The sequence below is a fragment of the Bidens hawaiensis genome, unplaced genomic scaffold (assembly GCF_021521415.1).
Source record: "Bidens hawaiensis isolate Kalapana, Puna unplaced genomic scaffold, B.hawaiensis_p1.1 tig00016277_1, whole genome shotgun sequence".
In the NCBI taxonomy this organism is placed as follows: Eukaryota; Viridiplantae; Streptophyta; class Magnoliopsida; order Asterales; family Asteraceae; genus Bidens; species Bidens hawaiensis.
Window position 1 is genome coordinate 107452 of NW_027492491.1, and position 26862 is coordinate 134313.

Consider the following 26862-nt stretch of genomic DNA (forward strand, 5'->3'; position numbering starts at 1 on the left):
ACTAGTAGTATATCACATAGCATTAATAATTAATAATAAATAATCTATATCTACCTCTCTAATAAAAGACTACAACTTTTGACACTTGTCACTCATACATTAAACCTTATTTTTTAATAAATTTATAATAGTAAATAATAGTTACCATTCTTAAAATTTATGTTTCAAAATTTGTTAATTTAATATTTACTTCATATTTTTTTTCAAACATTTTATATTTATAATTATCTTTTACTTTAAAATTGTTTTAAAGACTGTTACAACGAATGTATTAATAGTGTTTAACGGGTTTATTGTTTCTTGTATACTGATTATTTATTAAATATTATATTTGTAAGTGTACTATAATATACGTTTGAAGGAAAAGTAAGACGTAATTGGAGGCGATGAAAGGAAAGAAAAGAAAAGAAAAGAAAAGAAATATGATCCGAATGTCGTTAAGATTGATGCGCCCATCACTCTATACGTAACAACCCCCAATTGTACTTGAGTGAGTCACCACCAACAAGAACCAGGTAGGTAGATGCACATGGGTAATCGGAACTTGGAGAAATTGGCTTCCATCGATGCCCAATTGAGGCTTTTGGTACCGGGCAAAGTGTCCGACGATGACAAGCTGGTCGAGTATGACGCCTTGCTCTTGGATAAGTTTCTTGATATTCTTCAGGATTTGCATGGAGAAGGTCTTAAGGAAACGGTACGTACTATCTCTTTCTTTCTTTCTTTTCTGATTTATTGATTTTGATGTGTAGTCTAATTATAATGTAGTAGGTTCAAGAATGCTATGAACTCTCTGCTGAGTATGAAGGAAGGCACGACCCTAACAAACTTGAAGAGCTCGGCAACGTCCTCACCAGTCTAGACCCCGGGGACTCCATTGTCATCGCAAAAGCCTTCTCTCACATGCTTAACTTGGCCAATCTCGCTGAGGAGGTTCAGATTGCTTTTCGCAGGAGGATCAAGCTTAAGAAAGGTCATTTCGGTGACGAGGCTATTGCAACAACCGAGTCTGATATCGAAGAGACGCTTAAGAAGCTTGTTCATAACTTAAACAACTCCCCTCAGCAAGTCTTTGATGCACTCAAGAATCAGACTGTTGATCTTGTCTTTACTGCTCATCCCACACAGTCCGTCCGCAGATCTTTGCTTCAGAAGCATGGAAGGTATTATTTCTTCTGATTTGAATGCTTTCTTAATTTTACAACGGTTTCTTAATTTTACAAGTTATCTGTTTGAATCAGGATTCGGGACTGTCTTGCACAGTTATATGCCAAGGACATCACTCCTGATGATAAGCAGGAGCTGGATGAGGCTTTGCATAGAGAAGTATGTATCAGCATTTAATATATTCTTTCAACTTTAAATTCTTGCATGTCTCTTTTGTCATTTTATTCATATTAGATTACCATTGCTAGTTCTTTATATTTATACATCTGTGTAGATTCAAGCTGCTTTTCGCACTGATGAGATCAGACGGACACCGCCGACGCCACAGGATGAAATGAGAGCGGGAATGAGTTACTTTCATGAAACAATCTGGAAGGGCGTTCCTAAATTCTTACGCCGTGTTGACACTGCTCTGAAGAACATCGGGATCAATGAGCGTATCCCTTATAACACTCCGCTAATACAGTTTTCTTCATGGATGGGTGGTGATCGTGATGGTATGTCTTCCCAACATATATTTCTGTCTGATATTTTATTAAGGCTAATTACTTGTCACATAATGTGCAGGTAATCCAAGGGTAACTCCTGAAGTTACACGGGATGTCTGCTTGCTTGCAAGAATGATGGCTGCAAACATGTACTTTTCCCAGATAGAGGATCTCATGTTTGAGGTATGCAAATGCTTCATGTAAATTAATCTTCATAGTTTTTGTTTACAATTGGAATGCTTCTGCCAGATGTCCATGTGGCGTTGTAGTGATGAACTCCGTGTCCGTGCCGAAGAACTCTATAGATCATCTTCAAGGAGAGATGTCAAACACTACATAGGTAATTAATTCAAACAATTAAAGTGATTATAATTCTTATAATGCACTAGAGGAGACAACTTTGACCCATGTACTTATGAACGGGTCGATTCAGGTTGTGTTGGATCAAATGAGTCGAAAGTCACTCGCATCGTAATTAAACCTCTTTCATCATTTTATTCAAAAACTTTTATTCCAATTGACATAATATAGTTTGTGTAATCGTATTCCGATTTTCACACGCTAATTGCTTAAAAAAGTTAATAGTTTTTTGACCAAATGTGTTTCGGGTCAACTCTGCACGTAGGTCATAGGCACGTATAAGATGATTATGGTCCTTTTGAAGTTTTTCAATGGTCATTCTTTCTTCAGAGTTCTGGAAACAAATACCTCCTACTGAACCATACCGTGTTATACTTGGTGATGTGAGGGACAAATTGTATAACACACGTGAAAGAGCCCGCCATCTACTAGCCCATGACGTATCTGACATACCAGAGGAGTCAGTTTATACCAATGTTGAACAGGTACCCCCCGCCCTTTCATCTTAGGCTTAGGATTACAGATGGCAACAAAACCCGAACCTGTTGGAATACCCGAAACTCGAAACATTGGGGATGGGTATTTTGTTATGAATTAATTTTAAATATTTTTGTGAGTATGGGACAGATATGGGATTGGGTGACCTGGCCCGCTTACCTGAAACCATATACCCGAATCATACCGAAAATTTTAATCTTATATATTTTGTTCCTTTTTACCATTGTCTAGTAATGTTTCATTCCACTAGTTAGGATTCCCCGTTTAAAAATGTCAATCAAATTTCTTACCATTTTTCTAAATGTTACAGTTCTTGGAACCTCTAGAGTTATGCTACAGATCGTTATGTGCTTGTGGCGATCGTGTGATTGCTGATGGTAGTCTTCTGGATTTTCTAAGGCAAGTATCTACTTTTGGGCTCTCACTCGTGAGACTCGATATCCGTCAAGAATCTGACCGGCACACGGACGTCCTTGATGCCATCACTCAACATTTGGAAATTGGATCATACCGTGAATGGTCCGAAGAGAAACGCCAAGAATGGCTTCTATCCGAGTTAGGTGGAAAACGCCCTCTTTTTGGGCCGGACCTCCCAAAAACCGAAGAAATTGCAGATGTTTTGGATACATTCCATGTATTGGCAGAACTTCCACCCGATTGCTTCGGTGCTTACATCATCTCGATGGCCACGTCACCATCTGATGTGCTGGCGGTTGAGTTACTCCAACGGGAATGCCATGTGAAACACCCATTGCGGGTGGTCCCACTTTTTGAAAAACTTGCGGATCTTGACACGGCTCCTGCGGCCGTGGCACGTCTTTTTTCTATTGAGTGGTACCGAAACCGGATTGATGGTAAACAAGAGGTTATGATCGGGTACTCAGATTCAGGGAAAGATGCGGGTCGGCTTTCGGCTGCTTGGCAGCTCTACAAGGCTCAAGAAGAGCTAATTAATGTTGCTAAGAAGTTTGGAGTTAAGCTCACCATGTTTCATGGGCGTGGTGGGACCGTCGGGCGAGGTGGCGGGCCCACCCATTTGGCTATACTGTCTCAACCGCCTGAGACCATTCACGGGTCTCTTAGAGTCACAGTTCAGGGTGAGGTTATAGAGCAATCTTTTGGTGAAGAACATTTGTGTTTTAGAACACTTCAGAGGTTTTGTGCGGCTACACTCGAGCACGGGATGAACCCCCCGATCTCACCGCGACCTGAGTGGCGTGCACTTATGGATGAGATGGCAATTTATGCAACCGAGCAGTATCGTGAAATTGTCTTTAAGGAACCGCGGTTTGTTGAATATTTCCGCCTTGTAAGTATTATTACCAATTATCATATTTGTTTCACACACAATCTAAGGGTGTAAATGATCCAATACTAAGCTGGTTCAATTAGTGAGCTGAGCTTAAACATGCCTGAGCCTAAATATAAGCTTGTTTAATAAGCAAGCCCGGGCCCGATCTGCACTTATCGAGCTCAAGCTGGCTTGCAAGCCTAAATGAGCCCTGTTATGTTTATCTTTTATTTAATATATCAAAATATATTTATATAGTAATGGTTATAATAAAAATAACTAAATAATGTGTTATTTTATATATATAAGTTATAAGTAAATTATATATAAAAAACAGTTGTAAATGTCAATAAATTAATTACTGAATATTACACGAGCTGAGCTGAGCTCGAGCTTGAAAAACTACTTACACGACGAGCTTGAACTCTGATAACTAAAGTTAACGAGCTGAGCTCGTGCTAGGCTCAGCTTGGCTTATCTATAGCCCTAGCTAAACACCCAACATATCATCTGTATTCTGGTTTTGACCTCTGATCCATTTACAGGCCACACCGGAGCTTGAGTATGGACGGATGAACATCGGGAGCCGCCCATCAAAACGAAAGCCGAGTGGCGGCATAGAATCACTACGAGCCATTCCATGGATCTTTGCATGGACTCAAACCCGGTTCCATCTCCCAGTTTGGCTCGGGTTCGGAGCTGCATTCAAACACGCGATTGAGAAAGACATCAAGAATCTTCACATGCTACAAGAAATGTACAAAACATGGCCTTTTTTTAGAGTCACAATCGATTTAGTTGAAATGGTGTTTGCTAAGGGTGACCCTGGTATTGCTGCCTTGAATGACAAGCTCCTTGTTTCTCAAGACTTGTGGTCGTTTGGCGAATCTTTGAGAGCAAACTATGAGGAAACCAAGAATCTTCTCCTTAAGGTATGAACACACAATTCAATGTACAACTTTTGCTGCACTAATTACAAGACATATTTCAACTGAGGCTGGTGGCTGGTTGGTCAAAATAAGTACTATGTGGTCTGGGTTCAGGTTAAATTGAGTATTATTTGGTCTGGGTTCAAGTCAAAATGAGTATCCTTTTGTCTGATTCAGGTCAAAATGAGCATTTTTGGAGTATTCTTTAAACTGGGTTCAGGTCAAATTGAATATTTTTGGTTCGGGTTTAGGTCATAATGAGTTTTTTTTTTTCCCGGTTTAGGTTAAAACGAGTGTTTTTTGTCTGGTCTTGGGTCAAAATAATCATTCTTGGTCCTGGCTCAGGTCAAAATGAGCATTCTTGGTCCTGGATCAGGTCAAAATGAGCAATCTTGGTCCGGGCTCAGGTCAAAATCGGTAGTCTTGGTCCGGGCTTAGGTCAAAATGGGTATTCTTGGTGCGGGCTTTGTTAAGTGAGCACTTTTTGGTTCAAGAACTTCAACCCATAAGATCATTTCCCAAATCCCAACTCGTTAGAAATAAAACATAACATAAACCAACCAATAACATAAGCAGGCCATCTCAATGCTATAAATTTATAACATCATGCCTCTGCTGTGTTAGATTGCGGGCCACAAGGATCTTCTAGAAGGCGACCCTTATTTAAGACAACGACTTCGCCTTCGTGACTCGTATATCACAACCTTAAACGTGTGCCAAGCGTACACGCTCAAACGGATCCGTGATCCAAACTATCATGTGACACCAAGACCTCATATTTCCAGAGAGTATACCGAGCAGAGCAGCAAGCCGGCTGATGAGTACATCAAGCTAAACCCAAAGAGCGAGTACGCACCCGGTTTGGAAGATACCCTTATCTTGACCATGAAGGGTATTGCTGCAGGAATGCAAAACACTGGTTGATAAAATAATGTTATGGTTAAACTTTTGGGTTTGTTTTGTTTAGGGTTGTTATGTGTTATCTAATGTGTATTGTTGAGTCGTTGTGGTTGTTTTGTCGAGGGAGTTTGAGTCGAGGACAAGGATGTTTTGATGTTTAAGCCAAGTGAATTACTGTACTTTTCGAATAAATGGTTCACAATAATCAAATGGATTTACTATAAAACGATTACAATAAAGTGGCAGGCAAACGGGCAACAAGCTGCGCCGCAACCCCCTTTTGAACAGCAAAGCCAATCCTGCTAAAAACGAAGCTTTGGGACCTAGAAGCTGAAGAGGTTCCGTGTACGACGCGCTGAACCCTACTCAAAAATTTCACAGCCTCTGGAGCCAGAAAACCAAATGTATCAAAGGCAAATGGTAGAAAGACATGTTGATTATCTAAACAAGCTTTCTCGTGTTTAACAACTTTGCCCGATTCAGCCTTCAACGCAGCCTGACCCACAACAAACCCACGGTCCCTGAGCCCAACAAGAGGAGACACTCCTGTAAGATCCACACAGGCGTGTTTCCCCCCTGCCCACCCGAACACAAGAATATCAGCTGGTCGTAAAGTAGACCTCCCTTCAATAGGATCCGTGAGAAAGTTAACAGGGGCCTCCTTTTTAGCAGAAATCCTTGCCCGTTTAAGAACATCACACAGAACATCCCTAACCAGATCATGTCTGTATTTAAAGCCAGGCAATTCTTTGCAATGCACCGCATGGTCACCAAAAGAATCCAAACAGACCTTACGACAAATTGGGCAAGGTTCATCCGTCGGGAATATAGGGATCATTAACCGGTACTTAAGGATAGCCCGATACTCCAAACCCGACATACGTTGGCCTAATCCTTCAATGGGGATGGCCGTTAGAAAATCCTGAGCCCGAGGAGCCCGAAGGCATTCAAACACCACCTTTTGGCGAGGGGATAGATCAAACTTCACTTCTAAACTCTTGACGATTCCACTAAATAAGGCACTCGCCACAACATGTTGGGCTTTAGGGGGGCGGTGTCCTTATTAGAGAACCCGCTAAGATCAAAATCTGGAAGTGAAGTACGTAAACGATCCATCGCACACCCATAATCAGAGTCCAACCCATAAATATCACAACCCCGAAGAATATGGTCTTGCAAACACCACGACTGTGCTCTCGAAGCCACAAAAGCATATGTAGATACATCCTCGGCCGAACAGAGACCCAACCCCCCATAACGGATCGGAAGTGATGCCAACCTCCATTGGAGATCCCCAAAGAACGGACCTCCACAAACCACGATGTCCTCAATCGCCCTCCGAAGACCATTGTCAAATATAGAAACAGCTTCCCCCACATACATAGGTTGGCATGTTCTCAAACCGAACAAAAGCTTGGCGACTCCCATACATGAGCGAAGCAAAAGAAGCTCGCATTGAGGATCCCGAAGTCTTGGGAGACAGCTCATCAGTTCACAATTGAAGTGGTCTTTTGTGCTTGCTCTTTTGGCCGGAATGGGATTGAAAACTTTAGTTATAATTAGCACAACGAATGTAAAACATTTTGTATGTTGGTTTCGGTAACGGAAGTGGTTGAGACAACCATCCACTTAACAATCAAAAGATTTGTGAAGTGTATAAAGAACAAAGTTTATCCTAACAATATTCACACTAAGCAATTGATCCTTAACTTGGTACTAGCCTTTAAAGTTTAAACCTATTTTTTGTCAAGATGTTAGTGAAGTAAAGTAACCCAAGAACCCTTCTCAAAATAATATTAAAACTTAATATGATTTGCAAGTAGATCACCCAAAATGTTCCAAGAACACCAAGCTAGCTAGGTATATTTGTGTGTTGTTGCTTTCACGAGTGCTACGTGCCTTCTTATTTCTGCCATATTAAAATAGAACAACAGCCTCTAAAATGTTTCTATTGATCTCAGTGTGAAGTTGTTCAAGAAGCATAAGAAATTGAGAAAAAGGGGCTAAGATGGTTCACCGTTCAGGACCTCTTAAAACGAGTATTGTAATCAATAATTATCACTCACTTTTCTCTCCCTTTGTTCATGACAACAATATTCCCAATAGGGTTTTTCTTATAATAAAAAAACATGACTTTTGTCTTGCTACATGTACCCCGAGTCTCATTACCAAATTCTAATGAATATACTCATTTTCTTATTAAATTAGTCGCATCATCTCTCTACTTGAGGGTATGCTTAAACAACAATTAAATCCCTACTCTAGTGGGTGTGGACTTGAGGTGGATAAGCGGGGGTTAAGGTGACATAATTGAAGTTGGAACCGAGATCCCTAGTCGCAACCTCATATTTCATTCATTTAATTATGCTTTTATAACTAAAAACAATTTAAATGTAGCTACGTATAAACCAAGTAGATGTGTAGTATTGTCCTATGCAAACCTTATTCACTTTCAAGTAATATTATTTTGAGATTTTTCTAATATTTGTGAAGTATTTATTCTTTTTTGTTTTGCGGTTAAGTTTGTTTTAACTAAATTATTTATAATATAGTTTTGGTATAAATATGAATTTTTAATTATACTTTTCAGCAATATAATCTTTTAAATAAAAAAAGTTTTAATTTATATACTATAATAAAATAAAAAGAAGTTGTATTAGTGAAAACTAGAAATAAGAATCTTCATTGTTATGTTGATTAGTTCTTCATGTAAGCAATATAAAACATGATAAATATTAAACCTATGAACCTGTTACAGCAGTAAGAGTAGTAACCGCAACAGAGAATGATATAGACGACATGGTTGTCAGCTTGGTCGAGTTCCCCTTTAGGATGTATAGTTAAGGATGGTGTTAGGGTTCTTGAGAGGAACCCGGTTTTAGAAGAGAGGAGGCACACAAAATTGTTATGTGTGTGTGATTAGGTTATGATGTTAATATTAATCTCTCTTTATATACACCCAAGGGGAAACCCTTTATTAGTTAATTATAGGTAATATGACCCATCAACAATAACCAAACTAATATATAATAAGGTATAGTTAATATTTTGATCTATTATAACATAAATGATTATAATGGCCATATATAAATATATTAATTATATATTTAATCTTACATTTTCCCACTTTGCCGAGTAATTATTTATTATGAGTATTAGATAAGCCTGATCAGGAGTTAACACTCATTTTAGCTTTAAACTTGAACTGGAGCAGAGAAATGCAGTCATTTAATTGAACATCAGCTCAAGACCTCCATTAATCATACTGCAGTCCTTATTTAAAACCTAAATAGTTATAATCAAAATTTTCAAGTAAGCCCTTCAAACGTTTGATTTGTATAATAATTTGTCTATATGTCATTATGCATGTAGAACATATTAAGAGACATACAAATCAAAAATGACGAGGAAATTTAATAGTTAATCATTCATAGTATGATATGCAGTTGCGCATAGTCATCAATAACCCGTCATTATTATAAGCGCTTTCATAATATTTATGGGTAGACCTTTAGTTATAGGATCCTTAAGCATATCATGAATGTATTCGATACAAAAATTTAGATTCCTCAATTCGTTCATAAACGAATAATTAGTTTCATATCGAAATATAATGCAGCACCTCTCAAACTGTTACTGTTTGAGAAAACATGGTAGCTGACTTTATCACAATTAGTCTTCAATATATAATTTATCTGGAGTTAAATAAAAACTTATGAGTTCACTAATAAATATTCAATAACATTGTAATTAATCAACATATTATGTCGTTATGACTTAGGTTGTTATCAGTTCATTATGACTCCTCCATGAGATAGATTTGTCTACTGACATAAGAATATATCCCGAAAATTACATTTTCTTATCTTTGAATATAACAAAGTTTAGAGTAATCTACCGGTTTGAATTCTCACTTCTTCTTTTAAATTAAGTCTTTCGTTTCTTTTAAAGATTCTTAGTACTCTTTTAGATGCTTCACATTAATCTAGACATATCTAGTGTGTTGCAATTTTGAGTAATATCTAAACGAGTATAAACTTGAACTTATATAAGGCTTATACTTAATGAAGCATAAGGAAATAATCTATGTGTTCCTATTATCCTCTAAAGTAGAGCAATACTGTTTGTTACATGTGTAAGGAATATCTCTGAGATCTATAATATCAAAGTATGTGTGAAAATGCTTTGACTCATGTAACATATACTTGTCAGAAGAATGTCATCTATATAAGGACAAGTTTATATTTAGTTGCTCCTACTCATCTTGAGGTAGGTACATTAATCCACTTGTTTTTGATGAAAATAATTGTATAAATATTTCATTATATTTTGATGTTTGCATTAACCCATATATGGATTTTATTGACTTATAAACTAAATGTTCTTTGACCTTCAGTTTATAACTTTTAGGTTGTTTTATGAACATATAAATATGTAAGCCGGTTGTTAGGGAAAGTTGTTTTAATGTACATATAATGTAGCTCTTAACCATTGTAAGCTACTAGAACAATAACGATCCTTAAAGAAACCTTTTGTATTATAGGTAAGAAGATTCTTTGATAATTGGTTTATCCTTGAATATAACCTTTAAAAATCAATCGGGGTTCTTATTGTCTTAACGTTTCGCATTGGGATTTAGTTTAGTTATGAACACTCTAAGGTGATTCAACCAAATCTCAAAACATTATCCTGACTTATGGAGTCAATTATGATTGATGCTAATGGTTTAATTATAAGGGGTAGGATCATTAAACTTTCCAACATCCATTTCAACTTTAGTTAGGGAGGTTACATAATCATCAATGTTAGTAGGTTTTAAAACCTACATGGCCTCCTGAGTTGATTATTGGGTAATTTTAAAAGTCTCGGTTTTATGGATTAGCTCTTGGTTAGGTTGCTATCATTTTCAGGATTCTAAGTGTGTAAGAGATGGTGCAGTATGGTGTACAAGAGGTGTAATTGGAGTTAAAAATTTGGAGTAAAATTTAATAACTCTCTTCCCCCCGCCTCTTGTACTTCTAACAAGTCATTGTAAAGACTTTTACTGCTCCCACTGACCTTAGAAACCGTTAGGAAATTAACATACTTATGGTCAATATTTATAGACCAGTAGATTCTAACAGAGAAACAAGTTAATAATATAAGTTGTTGGGTTTCTCTTGTTGAGGATTAGTTTAGTAAGAAATCCGAATTTGTCCACTTTAAGCAACAATGAAACTTTTGTAAGAGATTGTAAATTCTAAAGAGATAAGTTTTAATAGAATAGTGTTGTGATGGAGCAGTGTCTTGTACAAGAGGTGTAATTGAGATAATATAAAGTTTTCACTCCCCCACCTCTTGCAAATCTTGTAAGTTATGATTGAGACACTTAAGGCTCCTACTGATCTTTAATATCTCTAGAAAAAATACAAAAGAAGTTTCAATGATGTACGTGACATGGAATCTGTTATATATATGTTAGACTTAATTTGATTTCATTTACGTCCAGATGTCATAGTAAACTTAGGGACATATTTAGAATAAATCAAATTAAGTATATATATGAATGGATTTCTTTAAGACCGTGGACCATGAATGATAGAAGATAGATTAGATACAAGTAAATAACCTTTTAAATAATAAAATAATTATGTCTGAATATTCCGTGTGAATAAGTTCCACTAATGTAAATGAAATATAACTTCAGGTGGACCCATACTTATTTCTTAAGCCACACAATATTTAGGGCATCTAACACATGATTTAAAATACTAATAATGAGATTATATGAAAAATCACCCCCATTAACCATGTCATGATTTCTCATGAACTTTGGTTTTAATGGATGAATTTTATATGTCTCATTTGTCTTTGTTACATATTTATTTGCATGATAACAAAAGTTGTGAAAATATATAGTAACATCTAGTTGTATTTTATAAATATTTCAATCCAAATATTGATAACAAATCATATGAGAGTTTAAGCTAATAGTGAATTTATGTTGGCTATACAAACCTTATAACTGTCATAATATAGCTTAAGTATTGATACTAAATTCTGATTAATCTCCAGAATAATTAAGATATCATAAAGCGTAATTTGAAGACAGTTTATCATGGTTCTAATAAACTTAACATTTAAATTTGTCACTAACCCTCATGTTAGTTATTTGTTGGTCTTTGGGTAAACATATAGAACTAGACTCAACCAATCATGTGTTAATGAGAATATTAGGTTAGCAGACTTAAATATCATTAATATATAACTATTAATTTTAGCCAGTTGTTCTTTTGAATTATGGATAATCTTGTAATGCCTATGCCTAATCTAATGACATATTTTTGCAATGAGACTTCTCCTTAGAGAACTTAAAGCTGGAAGTAATATTTGTATTTTGTCTATGAACCTTAGAATGATCCTCTTTTAGGTTTTAGTGGTAGTGAGTTGAATAACATCTTATTTTCTAGTACTAGATGCTTCTTTTCTTGTACATATGTTGCTGATCAACACACTCATTTTCCTTTGGGACTTCTGAGCGTTATAGTTGATTCTTAAGGCACCAAATTGCACTATTGAAAATTTTAGTATGTAATGTACTAAAATATTGTACTTAATTTCACGTGTGAGCCCTTAATTTTATGGGTCATGATTGTACATTATGATGTATTCAGTAATACCATTTAACATTATAGTTAGAATTTTTAAGAAGTGCATGAATCTTAGAAGTTATTTTGATTAGTCTTAGGAAAAACTAAATCTAGAATAACTCTAGTGCTAACATTTATTTATATAAGTTCTTGATTATCATTATCGTAAGAGATATTATGATTGACTCATTCCATTTGTTATGCTCTAGTTTTCAATGGAATGATTGTTATTAGAAAGAACAGTATTATAGTCATATCATGTCTTAATGGATAATTAAAATTGAGAAAAGCAAAATTTATTAAAACTCTTTATGAGACAAAATTTAATTGTGTTTTGAGATTAGAGCGAATGATTTGGATGATATAGCTATTTATAGAAGAAAATTATAGTGAGTAATGTTATGGGATATTAAGATAATACATATTAAAGTTTATGATCATTAGATTAATGAAGGATCATTAATGTGAGAATCATTATATTTTATTGAATATGTGATATGTCTATTATTAACATCAAACTAATAGACTATAATTAAAAGTTCTACTTAAACAAAAAATAAATCACCTTTGGGCAGAATTAAATTTTATTTACGTATGTGTGCAAAATAATTGTAACACATCACCTTTGGGCAGAAGTGAGACATTTATATTATGTTAGGCAAAAACTAACAAAAGCTTTCAGTTAGACTTGAATGATATGGTAAATGTAACTCATCACCTTTGGGCAAAAGTGATACATAAAAAGTTCATTCAAGTTAAGCCTTTATGTTTTGTAAAATTTTATAATATTTATGTATCTACAAAACATTTTAATGAGTTAATAGTAAAAACTTTCTAGGTAAAATTAAGGATTTCGAGAAATAACGTTTTCAGGTAAATTATAGTTTTCGGATGACATGGGTTCTTGGTTAATATGTTTTCGAGTATTATGGGTTTTTTGGGTAAAGTAATGAGTTTTCGGAAAATTAGTTTGTTTGCGGGAACCTTTGGGCGGAAGTGAGACATTTATATTATGTTAGGCAAAAACTAACAAAAGCTTTCAGTTAGACTTGAATGATATGGTAAATGTAACTCATCACCTTTGGGCAAAAGTGATACATAAAAAGTTCATTCAAGTTAAGCCTTTATGTTTTGTAAAATTTTATAATATTTATGTATCTACAAAACATTTTAATGAGTTAATAGTAAAAACTTTCTAGGTAAAATTAAGGATTTCGAGAAATAACGTTTTCAGGTAAATTATAGTTTTCGGATGACATGGGTTCTTGGTTAATATGTTTTCGAGTATTATGGGTTTTTTGGGTAAAGTAATGAGTTTTCGGAAAATTAGTTTGTTTGCGGGAAGAAGATTGGAAAACCATTCCAAAAAAACCCGTACAAGACGATATAATTTAAAATCCGAGAATTCTACAGTCCAAAAAAATAATATTATCCTAATTAAACTGAAAACACAAAAATATAATAAAACTCATACAAATAATTCCGTAAACTAGTTGATCCTTAATCAGATTTCGAAAACTAAAAGAATAATAATAAGATTTGGTTCAAATCTTTTAAGGATTAACAATTATATCTATTTCCTATTTTAATGAGATTCAAATCTTTTAAGAAAATATCAAAACTTTTAATTAATTCAAGATTTGAAAAATTATATCCCTAAATTAACTTTAATAGATTTTAATCCAGATTTGAACCAAAATATGTTAAAATTTTCAAAAAATTATGATGAACACGAAGAACATCGTTGAAAATTTTAATTATTAAACATATACAAAAACTGGAATCGAAATCTTTAAACATGATTTTAACAGATTTCGAAAATATTAGGGTTTATTAAATATGAATTTTAGCGATTTTAAATAGTTTCATATATTTTTTCCTAATAGAACATGAAAAGGAAACCGAAAAAATTAGGGTTTATCAAGTTTTAGTCCACGTCTTCTGATTCAATTCCGGATTTAGGGAAACATGAAGAACTGATTAAACAACATTGATCTGATACCACATGTTGATCAGTTCTTCATGTAAGCAATATAAAACATGATAAATATTAAACCTATGAACCTGTTACAGCAGTGAGAGTAGTAACCGCAATAGAGAAGGATATAGACGACATGGTTGTCAGCTTGGTCGAGTTCCCCTTTAGGATGTATAGTTAAGGATGGTGTTAGGGTTCTTGAGAGGAACCTGGTTTTAGAAGAGAGGAGGCACACAAAATTGTTATGTGTGTGTGATTAGGTTATGATGTTAATATTAATCTCTCTTTATATACACCCAAGGGGAAACCCTTTATTAGTTAATTATAGGTAATATGACCCATCAACAATTACCAAACTAATATATAATAAGGTATAGTTAATATTTTGATCTATTACAATATAAATGATTATAACGGCCATGTAATTATATATTTAATCTTACATTGACAGACTAGAGTAGAGAGATCGGCAGTAGCTGGTATGGGTTCTTCAAGTGAACAACGTGGCAACTTCATCTACGCCGCAAAGATTGCTGAGCAAGCCGAGCGTTAATAAATATCTCTTTCTTCTTGAGGATCCCTTGTTTTCTTGATTGTTGCTGGTCAGTAGCTTTGAATTTTGATGATTATTCTACATTTGATCTGTAACTAACATCTAGCGTTAAATAAATGATGGATGCTATGAACAAGGTAGCTTGCTTTCTGTTGGGCGGGTACAAGAACGTGGTTGGTTCACGCAGGGCATCATGGAGAATACTCTCTTCAATTCACCACAAGGAGGAATCTATCTAGAGGCAATGCTGATAGGATTAAGGATGAAGCTATCTCAGAGCTTGACTCCCTGAGTGAGGAGTCATACAAAGATAGCACTTTAATTATGCAGCTTTTGAGGGATATTCCTGAGGATGGAGGTATTTATCAATAAATCATTAATGTTGTTTTATTTGGTTAGCTTTTTATGGAAAATCATCAAGATGGCCATTTTGACCAATGAGTCTTCTTTCATTTGCACAAGATGACAAAATGGAGATCTCCAAACCAGGTGCAGAAGAGGTAAGCCATTAATGATCATAACACTTCATTGGGTAAGAACCATTTGGCAAATTGGGTACTTTAATAATAAATAGTTAATTCTGTTTTCAATATAAAGATTTGCTTTTGGATCTAATTATTTTGTATTTTCTGCAGTAAGATTGTATGATGACGATCGATAAGAAAGGATGCTGTATGTTATTTGTAAGCTTGATTTATGCAGTGATTGGGAATGATTTAGGTTGTATTTGGTTAAGACGGTTTTAGGTCACTTAATTCATTCAGATATTTTTCGATTAGCATTCATGCGTTATGCAAGTCACCTTCTAGGATGGTCAATTAATATTATTAATAAACATGTGCCATGTTATGCAAGTCACCTTCTAGGATGGTCAATTAATATTATTAATAAACATGTGCCATGTGCGATCAGACGTGTGACATGGTGATCGTGTGTTATGCAAGTCACAAGCTATTATAATCTCTTTGACAGCTATTCAACATCATAACCTATTGAACTCTATATACTCATCCACTCAATATTCTTCATCACAGTCATATGAATATGAATCTATTATAAGAGGTAAAACAAATTCATCCTACATAAATATAAGATGTAAATCAATAACACCTAATGTCAAATGATAACACACATAAGATGTAAAACAATAACTCATAATGTCAAACGATAACAGACATAAGATGCAAGACAATAACACAAATATAAAATGTAGAATAATAACACATAGTGTTAGACATAAGATGCAAGACAATAACACAAATATAAAATGTAGAATAATAACACATAGTGTTAGACGATAAGATACAATGTAAAATGGCAAATCATTATTCCATAAGTAACTTCAGGAGCTCCATCTTTGCTTCATGAGTTGTTGGATACATAAAAGCTTCACGATTTTCCATTTTGATGAAAGCACGCAATGCATGTAAATACTCTTTGGAACCTTCTTCGAAACCGGGAAAAGTGATGACAATATTCATGCAATGTGCAATTGTTGGGGAGGGAATATTTGGTGAAAAAGTCTGTGTGCTTTTTGTTGATAAGGCATCTAATACAAGATCTAGCTTAAAAGATGAAATTTTGCTCTTGGTTGAACGTTTGTTGGCAACATCCTTAGACTTCTTCCTTTTACTCAAACTACTTTCAACATGACTAGGAATCAAAGGCTCATCACCTAAACTTATTTCATTAGAGTCTCCTTTGCCCTCTATATTTTCTTCACGTCGAACACCGCTTGAATTGCTATCTTTGTGAAATTGTAACGGGGTTACAGTTTCATATCCTAAGATAACTGAATCCCGAAACAAAGGAGCATAATGTGTCTCAAATATGTCCAAGTTCACATCCCTAAATCTGACAAAGTCTTTATCTACCTACAAGATAAGCAGATTAGTTAATGGATATCATGTTGCAATCATAACTACAAATGATTAAAACATAATAGTAGAACTTACCTTTATTTTCTCCTCCCACCATTCAGGCGATGCATCGATTAAGTTTCTCATTCCACCGAACCCAGTTTCAAAACTCATTAAGCGGTCATAAAGCTTCCATTCATTTTTCATGCAGCTCCATTTGTTTTTAATTTGCTTTTTGCTGAGGGTTTTGCCTGTTTTTTCATACATGGTTTTTTCTATATTCTCCCACCCAACCTTATTAAAGTGAGTACCGGGTCTATTCCCTTTTCTAAGTTCAAGCAGGCACGCATCGATAAACTCCTTAAACATGGCATCATTCCACAATAATTTTTGTTTATTCTTTTTGGTTGATGTTTCACAAGCAACAACATTTGGGCGGTTTCCATCCATTATCTGATACATGGCAACAAATCATCATGATTCCATCAAGCAAAGATAATCAAGATTCCAAAATATAAGAAAGATACAACAAATTCATCAAACCATATGCCTGCCTGCCTCATTTCTCTACCAGAACACATTATTTTTACTGTTTGAACATGCTAATGATCTGGTTTTCCTGACCGCAAATAAACTAAAAACATAGCAACTGAAACTAGTAGACAACTACACATCAACATAACAAAGGGTTGTAAAATTGAACAGTCTCTTAAACTGCTCAACTGGTAAGCTCTTCCATTCCATCAAGAAAGAAGCTAAGTAATTGACTTGCAGAAAGACATATATCCTTGTATTCAAATATATTCTTTAATCAATGAATGTCACTTAGCATCATTCTTGCCAATAATGAATACATTAGATAAAATCATTGCAAATTAAATTCATTGATTAAGAAGTTACCTACACCGTTCAGGTAGGTTACCTCTTAACCATTAAAAACACGAGGCTACCAATCCACACTAACCATTAAAAACAATGTAAACCCTAAATTTAGACAATGCAGAATGAAGAATTAATTACCCTTTTGTGGTCAGCTTTCCACCTGTTACAAAACAAACCAAATCAATCGGTTAATATTATACATACATACATACATTCAGGTGGTGATGATTATTAGGGATAGTAGTGTACCAAAGGAAGGGTGGGTTTTAAGTGACGACGTCACTGTTTCTAGGGCTTCTATTTCATCAGTAGAAAGAACCCCATCGGTATATTATTATTATTATTATTATTAGGGATTGTTAAAATAAAAATGAAATTAACGGGCTAAACGTGAGAACCAAGTAGAGTAATTATGTAACTAAATCATAGACTAATTATCAAAGAGTGATTACATAATTACTCTACTTGTATTTGATCCAAACCCTATTATTATTATTATGTGGTATAAATGCCAAATTAATCACGATTTATGTATATACATATATTTTTTTTGATAATTGTATTTTATTAACCGAAACTTTTTTAGATTTCATCTTATAAAATTGTTGTCATTGGACACTCGTTAAAAGAGACTCTGTTAAGTTTTCCTTGATTTTTGTTAATTAACAGGGTGGAACCAACAACAACAATTTTATGAGGTGAGATTATTATCGGTCAAACTTAAAAAAGATGAGATTCATAAAATACAATTTTCATTTTTTCCCTTTTAAATGACAATTTTATTAGAAAACCATCGTCTAGTCTAGCAAGGAGCTAGACTAGAACATCATACGCACCACCTATTACACATCATTACATTTCCGCACCTATCGTTATTACATTCAAAGAGTAAATGAGCACTGCGTTTCCCTCTACTTTTAACCCGTGGGAAACTCTCTCCGGATTTCCTCTATTTTTAACAAATTGTATGGTATATATATATGCAAAGACTAAAAAAAATGATAGGAAACTAGCAAGTAAACTTGCATAGTATATATGCAAAAGTAACAAAAATTACTAAGAAAACTAGCAAGAAAACTTTACAGAGTTAAGTAGATTTCTTGAAACAATCATTATGAACAGATACAACTAAGGGATCAATAGACATTTGAATGACAGAAGGATTTTTTGTATTATTATTATTATTAGTAAGAGATATATAACATAAAGGAAAAGTAATAAAATTCATGAAAGATTAACTAAAGAGAGCAGATAGAGAATTTTTTTTAAAAACATGAGGGCCAAATTATTATTATTTTCTGATGTGTCTTACAATGAACAAATTTTCTTGCTTATATATGCCTAAAAATTACTGTACAAAAACATAAAAAAAATCTAACAGTTAGTAATTACATTCAACAAATTTATAAAATAAAGTTTTCTAGCATGTCTGTCAATAGATTTTGAAAATAACTGAAGACATAGGAGCTTTACCATTTTGAAAATGTTTTAAATGCATCTTTAAATTCATTGACTTTTTTATAATATAATTTATCCAACCCATGTATCACACGGTTACCTAACCTAGTGTACTAATATGAGAAAGTTTGAACTCTCTTTCTTGGCTGCATATTTTCTTAGTTACTAAAACACAACACATGCCTAAAATAACAATTCCTTTCTTTTCATATTCTTGCTCTAATTGCAAAACTTGGCATCCACCAATGCCATGAACATTTTCATAAATATATACAACCACCTCATTGCTTTCATGTTTGTAGCAAAACCTCATTCCTTTTCTAAGATTACTAATATCATCATTTCACACCACAAACCATCTCAAAACAACCCCCTTCAAATCTTGACATATGTTCTTCATTTAAAAGCTTCAATTCCCTATTTCCATCCTTCTTCAACACCATCCTATCTTCCTTGAGATCCAAATTCACTTGTGAAAGTGTTGTTGAAGTACCTATTCATAAAACAAGACTTCAGCCTTAGTTAGGTCGGCCCGGTCCATTTTTCCTAAAGAAAGATAAATGTAAAACAAGATTTCAGGGCCAACTAGTTAGGCCCGACCCATTTTGTCAAATACATAAGGACAGGTTGTAAAACAAGATTTCAGACTCAATTAGGCCGGCCCGGCCCATTTTGCCAAATGCATAAAAGAAAGGTTATCAAACAAGAATTCAGGCCCAATTATATTTGGCTAGCCCAATTATATTTGGCTAGCCCATTTTCCAAATACATAAACAAAGGTTGAAAAGAACTAACTTTTGATGTACATGGGCTTCTCGAGCAATACTGTTCCTGGGAACATCATCATGTTAATTTTGTTCAGCTTCTTCTTGTCTTCGGGTCCCAATCGGATGAAACCGAAGCTGTTGGTCCATGTTTCAACTAAACTCGGGATGGCAGATAGCACCAGCTTCTCGATCTTCAACGACTTCAGCAGCTAAGCATAGCACAAAACACAAGTTGACTAGTCAAACTTACTTACAAAAAGAAAAACAATTAGCGTGTTATAAGAATTATATTATTACCTCTTCAATGGCATTCATGAGACGCCTACACATTCCTTGGCGCTGATATTTGCTGGATGTTGCAATGAGGGGCATTTCTGCAAATTCCATGCCATGAATCCTGAACGAGAATTTATCATATACTAAAATCAAATCTAATTGGGTCATATGATCCATCTGTGAACGAGCCAAGCCGCTCGTGAGCCACTTGAGATCAGTTCATTAAAAGCTTGAATCGAGCTGGCTTAAGCGAGCTCGACCCTAAAAGTAAGCTTGTTAAATAAATGAACATGACCGTGAGCTTCAGTTCTCGAAGCTGGCTCACGAGCCTGAGCAAGCCTATTTATATAAATTTTGTTCAATATAACTACATAACTTTATAGTAGCTACTCTTATAAACAGAGTTTTGATCAAAATAACTAAATAATATATTATGTTATACATAAATATTAAAATTCATATTGAAAGATGAATCTATACTATATTATAATGCAGGACACATGGGCATCTTAAAACTTAAAGAGGTGCAAGATTTAATGATTTATGTACAAATTGGTTAATGCATCCGGTTAATAAATTAAGGGGCAAAATAGTCTTTTATACACAAACTTACAATTTTGGCCCCTTATCTTTACTTAAGTTTTAACAACTTACACTTTAAGCCGAGGTCGAGCTTAAAAGACTACTTAGCTGAGCTCACGCTTTAGAAATAGAGTTCAAAATGAGCTGAGCTAGGGCTCAGCACAGCTTGTTTACACCCAAATAGAGTCTTTGTATGCAACAGCAACTTGTATCATAAGGTACCTTATGGAAGCTACACTTAGTAACATGTCATCTTTCTCCAACACCATAGTATAAAATCCTTCATAGTTTAGACGCACAAATTCTGATCTGCACATACAATTAAAAGAAAATAATTATTTAACCTTTTTAGTAATGTAAAGAAGAATAAAATCATAAACAATACACACCCGAGATTGTATAATACATGGGATATCATATTAACGCCCGTTCTGGGGTCCACCATTGGTAGAAAGCATTCGTCCATAATTGTTAATGCAACCGCTTGTTTCATATTGCATTCGACTTTCAAAGCAACAAAATGTTGATCAGAAAGAAGCTTTTGGTCTCCATGAGTGCACTTTAAGAGGGTCCACGAGAACCCGTCAGATATTGTATTCATAACTCTGACCCGTGTTTCAAGGCCCAAGTGAGTCTGTAAAAGATATTATATCAAAGACCAAGTGAATACTTACTTAAGAATGGGTTGAGTTTTATTTTAAACAGTTCAAATAAAGAATTTACGGTTAATTACAGTTTCCGTCCTTTATGTATGGGGTAACTTGCAGTCTGAAGATCATGCGTTTAACTTCTTAAGTACAAAAAGAAAAGTCCCCGAAGTTCATATTTGTAACACACCACGTCCTTTCCACTAACTGGTGTTGACCTTTTTTGTTAGTTTTTTTAAATGACCCTTTTGCCCTTACAACTAAAAAAAACGTGTAATATCAAAAAATGACCATATTGTCCTTACAAGCTGAAGGACGAAAAATGAAACTAGCTATAAGGAGAACATGTTAAAAGTAAACTCTTCTTTCCTTTTTAAGCTGCCAAAGCTGATGTAGTGGTAGTGTTTGCAGGTCTCGTGTACGGGTACAAACGAGCCGAGCCCGAGCCTCAAATAAAGTTTGTTTTAAGTTATTGAGCCAAAGCTCAAGCCTTGTGTGCTTTTAAGCTTGAGCTCTTTTGGACATCTATGTATAAATTTCACACTACACCACCAAGCTCGAGCCAAGCTTTGACTCGTTTAAGGTACTGCACACGAGCTCGAGCCAAGCTAAGGCACATTTAAGGTTTTTCTCAAAATGTATCCAAATAATTAAATACATATATAAATTATTATTAATAAATAATAAACAAGCCGAGACCGAGCCTAGCTTAAAAAAACGACTCACAAGTCGAGTTCGAGATTAGAAAAAGAGCTTGAAACAAGCCGAGCTCAAGCTCTCGTAAGTCAAAACGAGTTGAGCTCGAGCCTAGTCTAGCTCGGGCTCTGCTCATTTTCACCTCTAGTCTTGTGTCTTGGCCCGTACCAAAAATGGCCTGTTTCAACTGAACCCGTTTCTCGACAACACACTAAAAATGACCCGTTTCTCGACAACACACTAAAAATGGCCCGTTTCAACTATAACCCAATTTCTGACACACACAAACTTTGTATACTACCTCCTGACAGCTGTTGCCACAGAACCAGGTAGAAGGTACCGATTCACTTGCAAGTTCAGTCACCCTGACACATTTCTTGTGGTCTGTTTACAGCCACCAAAATTATAATTCAAAAGTCAAACCATCAAAATGAAAAAAAATAAACAAGATTAGGTTGTTAAAAGTTCAGTAAATTACATGTATGTTTACACTGCACACATTTAAGAACCGCTGCCTCGTTTTTATCGATCACGTTCCCACAACTCCAGCAAGAGCAATTCGAACAATACCAGTCGCCCTCAGGTATCTCCTGGAGAACCAAAATAATAGAAAAAATGACAATGGGGAAGTAATCTGTGCAGCAAATACGGTTACAAAAGTCAACTAAAAATATAGCTGCAAGTAGCCGCATGAAACCGACGATTTGGTTTATGTTTTTTCAAAAACTGAACTTCCGGTTCGGTTTCATATTTACATGTATCGAAAACTGAACCAAACCATACTTACTTATATAATCAAACCGAACCCGTAAATCCGAGAAAACCGACTTTTGTTTATAAACAACTAATAAATAATGTATAGATTATACTTTGTATTTTTTAATGTTAAAGTAATTTATAAACAACTAATAAATAATGTAGAGCCCAATATATTATTAATATATTATACTATGTATATTGTTGAAGATTGTAAATGGAAAAAAAAAACTCTAATAAGCTTTCAGTTTACGAGGTAACTTTTTTAATCATAAATTATATATAAAAGCTTAAAAGTTGATCCATTTTTTAAAATAAATCCATTTATCTATTGGTTTTTTTACAATGTCATATGAATTCATAAATTATAAATATATGATTTAAATCTATCTATTTATTTTTTCAGTTAATTTAGTAAACAATACATATATGTGTTAAATTGTAAGGATAGTATATACCAATCACTTTCAAATATAATAAAGTTTATCATATTTAGTTTCTTGTGGAACTTAAAGATGGGTAATTTGAATATTTTAAAAAATCTGAGAACGCAAATAAATTTATCGTCAAACTTGTTACGGGTTCAAAGTTTTGACTTGAAGATGTAAAACAAATGAAAGTTAAAATTTTAAATGTGATTTGAGTTTCGAATTTATTTTGAAGAACATTTTTGGAAATAGTCAAAAGATTCTGGATTTTGCACATTGAGTATTTTTCTCATAACTATTAAAATTTAAAAAAAATGACAAAACACTTCCGACATGCCACCTCCAGGTCAACATTGACTTTTCCTTGAATAGATATCAGAATGTTGTATGTGAAGCATGTCGTACAAAATTATTCTCAAATGAAGCAAAACATTCACAAAATTGAACGGGTTAACTTGTTATTTTTTTTTGTCAATTAGCAAAGTCGAGAAGCCCCTCAAACTTATCAAAAAAAAAATTCATGGTGTACCTCAAAACTATTATTATATGAGAAGTATTCTCCAATAACGGTTCATAACCAAATTTCTTTCAATTATACGTATATGATACTGAGAATAAATTTTCAATAGATGGAGTGTTCTTGGGTATGTTTTTGAACATGCATTATTTTTTTTTATTAAGTTATGTTTGAAAGAAAAATCATTTTGTGATATAAATAATATCCAATTTATGTATAATGATGAAAGCATAGATGTAATACATTTTTCTATATACATTATGTATTGCTTTATTTGTAACTTAATTATTCAGGTCATCTCGTGTGTTACACGGGCTCTAAAGCTCATACGCATATATAACACAATATACATTATTTAGTAACTTTTAAAATAAATTTATATATAATTATTTTAATTATGTAAACATTAAATAAGAATTATACTAAGTATTAGGCTCGTTTAGATTCACGAGCCTGCTTGAGCTCAATAAAGGGAGCTCGTGCTCAGGCTCAATTATCAAACAAATGACCCGTTTGAGCGAACAAGTTTTCTAAAAATTGTGAACAATGTGTTTGACAAGATTACGAAGTCAACTGAAAATATAACTGCAAGGAAAAGATGTCAAACCTGCACACACAAACATGCTGGATGAAAAGTCGACGGGCAGTTATCACAACAAATTAATTCACCACCATCACCACACACACCACAACTATCATCATTTCGATCAACATCCTCAACACATATCGCACTTGTGGCGCTTTTGACTTTATACTCAGTTGACCAAGCTTCTAATTGGCACGAAAAGAATGATTTTCCCGACTCCATATAAAGATTTAAACACGGACAATTTAAGCTAAAACCCGCATGCTTCTTAAACTTCGAAACAGAAAACACCTTCTCACAACAATTACATATTATACCCTCTCGGGTTATAAAACCATCTTTGACCACCGAATTATCCCGAGGGTTCCTGTACTGCAGAACTTCATTGACATGAATTATACCAAAATCTATTAACCATGATAATACGGTTGTTGTATTAATGCTTGAACAATCCTCTTCCAGCCTACGTGGAAGCAACCTGCAACTACCTTTTCGGTTTTTGTACTTTTTTAGAACATTCCGGAATCGGGTTTTCTGTTTTACACCTTTGGTAGCAGAATTCCCGGGACTGTTATTCCCAGCTCTACCCTTTTCATTTTTGACCGATTTCTTGAATTTTGACTTCGACTTTGACTTTGACTTGCTACTGCAACTTACATGATCATTGATGAATATATTTGGTGTTAGTCGAGTACTACTCTCGCTGATGTCATCTTCATTGCGTTCGATATACGAAGAATCTTTTCCTACTTTCTTCGAATATGGAGCAGTAGCTCGACTTTCTTGTGAGGCAGGCGAAACATTAACCGTAATCACATCATCTACTTTTGAATAATTAGCATTGGAATGACATAATTTATTTGTACTGGCGTGATGATGATGAATATGCCCTTTAACCAAATAGCAACTGGATTTGATACCTCGGGCCGATGACTCAACCAAATGGCAAGTGACAATGGAATCCGGCTGGAAAAAACAAGATTTGTCACTAGATTGTTCTAGTACCGACAACTTCCTTCGCTTCGTTTCCGTCGACTCCACAAAATGATCCTCGTTTGTCATAACCGAATGCTCACTGTTGGATAAATGCGGTGTGTCTTTTGGGGTATCATCGTCATTTTCAAAATTGATCGCGCCGGTTACAACACACCTTTTACTAGTTCTGCCAATTTCATGCCCGAAAAACACTTCTTTAAAAATGTTGCTGTCGTCTAGCGAACCTTCAAACGAGTTATCGTTTAACTCTTTGATTTCACGCGTTAATAATAGTTTTAAAGATTCGTTGTATTCGCCTTTCATTTTAAGAGTCTTAATCATATGTGAGCTCTAACAATGAAAGTCACAAACATCTGCAGTGTCAAATGATTTATTATTAAGTAGATTAAGACATTATTGTTAATAAGTTTTCTAACTGAGTTACATTATTATTGTAAAATAATCGTATAAAAGTAATGTGAAAATATATTTAACTATAACTAAATCCAGACATAGATTGCTTATGAAGTAATTATTTGTTAACTTACTATCCAAGTAATTACACAATAAATATCGGTGTAAACGAGCCAAGGCGCTCGCTGAAAACTCGAATCGAGCCCGAGCTCTTATTAAGGCTCATATAATGAACAAGCTCCGGCCCAAGCTTCACATATCAAGCTAGAGCCGACTCGCGAACCTAAACTAGCTTTTTATTCACATAATTTTTATCTATATATATATTAAAGGATTTAATATTTTTATATAATAATATGTATTATTATATGTAAACATTTGATAAAATAGATAAATAATGCATATTATGTTACAACAACTTACACATAAACATAATAATAAGTGTAAATATAGTTTAATAATTATAAAGATATATATAAATAAATTAAATTAAAATTAAATAATAAACGAGGCGAGCTGGAGGTTGAGTCATGAACACAAATGGGACTGATTTAAAGCCAACATTTACCAAATGAAGAAGACAGATAAATTAAAAACTAAAATCTGCATTAGGTTTTAGCGGAATTGGATCATAAAAACAAATATACCTTCATTTAACAACGCAAACTCCAGTGCATTAATGAATGAAGCGGAATTAATATTGACAAAAGCCCCCTAGGGTTGTTGGTTGATGCTCATTGAATGAATAATTTGGTGGAGAAATGAAATGAAATGAAATGAAATGAAATTGTTGAGGGCATTGAATTATTAATATTAATTTATCGGCACACACTTCTCAAGACTGTTAAGAGTTGAGTGGGTATTTGGGGGATCCGAATAATGCTCCATGGCTCAACAGATGGCACCTCATGATGCATCGCGTGCAACTCTTTCCTTCACTCGATTACACTTTTCACTTTCTCATTCTCATTTTCTTTTCTTCTAACATCCTTTTTTTTTTATTTAACCGCTAAAATCTACCGTATGACTCGGTAATCGTGGGCCGGCTAGAGTTGGGCATAACCCCGGGTTCTTCCCGTCCTCGGAGGAACTTCTCTCCTTATGCTACTTAATATTAGTTGCGTCATCATAAGAGCCAAAACCCTCTAGAGTGACGCAAACAGAATAAACCCTCCATGTGGCTTAGATTCGAACCGGCAATCTGTCATAAACAATGGTGCTAGCCC

General features: G+C 34.4%; 3 protein-coding genes and 1 long non-coding RNA gene across 7 annotated transcripts; 2 read left to right on the forward strand and 2 right to left on the reverse strand.

Moving 5' to 3' along the window:
* Positions 1 to 523: 523 nt before the first annotated feature.
* On the forward strand, positions 524 to 5766 carry LOC143551268 (phosphoenolpyruvate carboxylase 2). The gene is made up of 10 exons (XM_077041738.1): positions 524 to 697; positions 772 to 1163; positions 1242 to 1326; positions 1442 to 1664; positions 1735 to 1838; positions 1905 to 1995; positions 2346 to 2500; positions 2824 to 3822; positions 4350 to 4736; positions 5358 to 5766. Exons 1-10 carry the CDS (start codon positions 524 to 526, stop codon positions 5655 to 5657), a joined length of 2910 nt encoding a protein of 969 aa, XP_076897853.1. The 3' UTR covers positions 5658 to 5766.
* Positions 5767 to 15260: 9494 nt separating this feature from the next.
* On the forward strand, positions 15261 to 15571 carry LOC143551265 (uncharacterized). Its single transcript, XR_013138470.1, has 2 exons — positions 15261 to 15293; positions 15429 to 15571. It is a non-coding gene; the product is annotated as an uncharacterized LOC143551265 (long non-coding RNA).
* A 470-nt stretch (positions 15572 to 16041) lies between these two features.
* LOC143551266 (L10-interacting MYB domain-containing protein-like) lies at positions 16042 to 17849 on the reverse strand. Of its 4 annotated transcripts, XM_077041735.1 has the most exons (4): positions 17784 to 17849; positions 17673 to 17694; positions 16749 to 17105; positions 16042 to 16667 (listed from the first exon to the last, which is right to left on the reverse strand). In XM_077041735.1, the coding sequence occupies exons 3-4, from the start codon at positions 17100 to 17102 to the stop codon at positions 16119 to 16121; spliced, it is 903 nt and encodes a 300-aa protein (XP_076897850.1). In that variant the 5' UTR covers positions 17103 to 17105; positions 17673 to 17694; positions 17784 to 17849; the 3' UTR covers positions 16042 to 16118. The 4 variants fall into 4 exon arrangements, with proteins under 4 accessions (XP_076897850.1, XP_076897849.1, XP_076897851.1 ...); XM_077041734.1 differs by lacking the exon at positions 17784 to 17849 and having other exon boundaries at positions 17673 to 17743; XM_077041736.1 differs by lacking the exons at positions 17673 to 17694; positions 17784 to 17849 and adding an exon at positions 17553 to 17579.
* Positions 17850 to 19782: 1933 nt separating this feature from the next.
* LOC143551270 (increased DNA methylation 1-like) lies at positions 19783 to 26414 on the reverse strand. Its single transcript, XM_077041739.1, has 8 exons — positions 26284 to 26414; positions 24269 to 25596; positions 22439 to 22550; positions 22262 to 22344; positions 21007 to 21251; positions 20840 to 20926; positions 20057 to 20156; positions 19783 to 19968 (listed from the first exon to the last, which is right to left on the reverse strand). Exons 2-8 carry the CDS (start codon positions 25562 to 25564, stop codon positions 19783 to 19785), a joined length of 2109 nt encoding a protein of 702 aa, XP_076897854.1. The 5' UTR covers positions 25565 to 25596; positions 26284 to 26414.
* Positions 26415 to 26862: the final 448 nt, after the last annotated feature.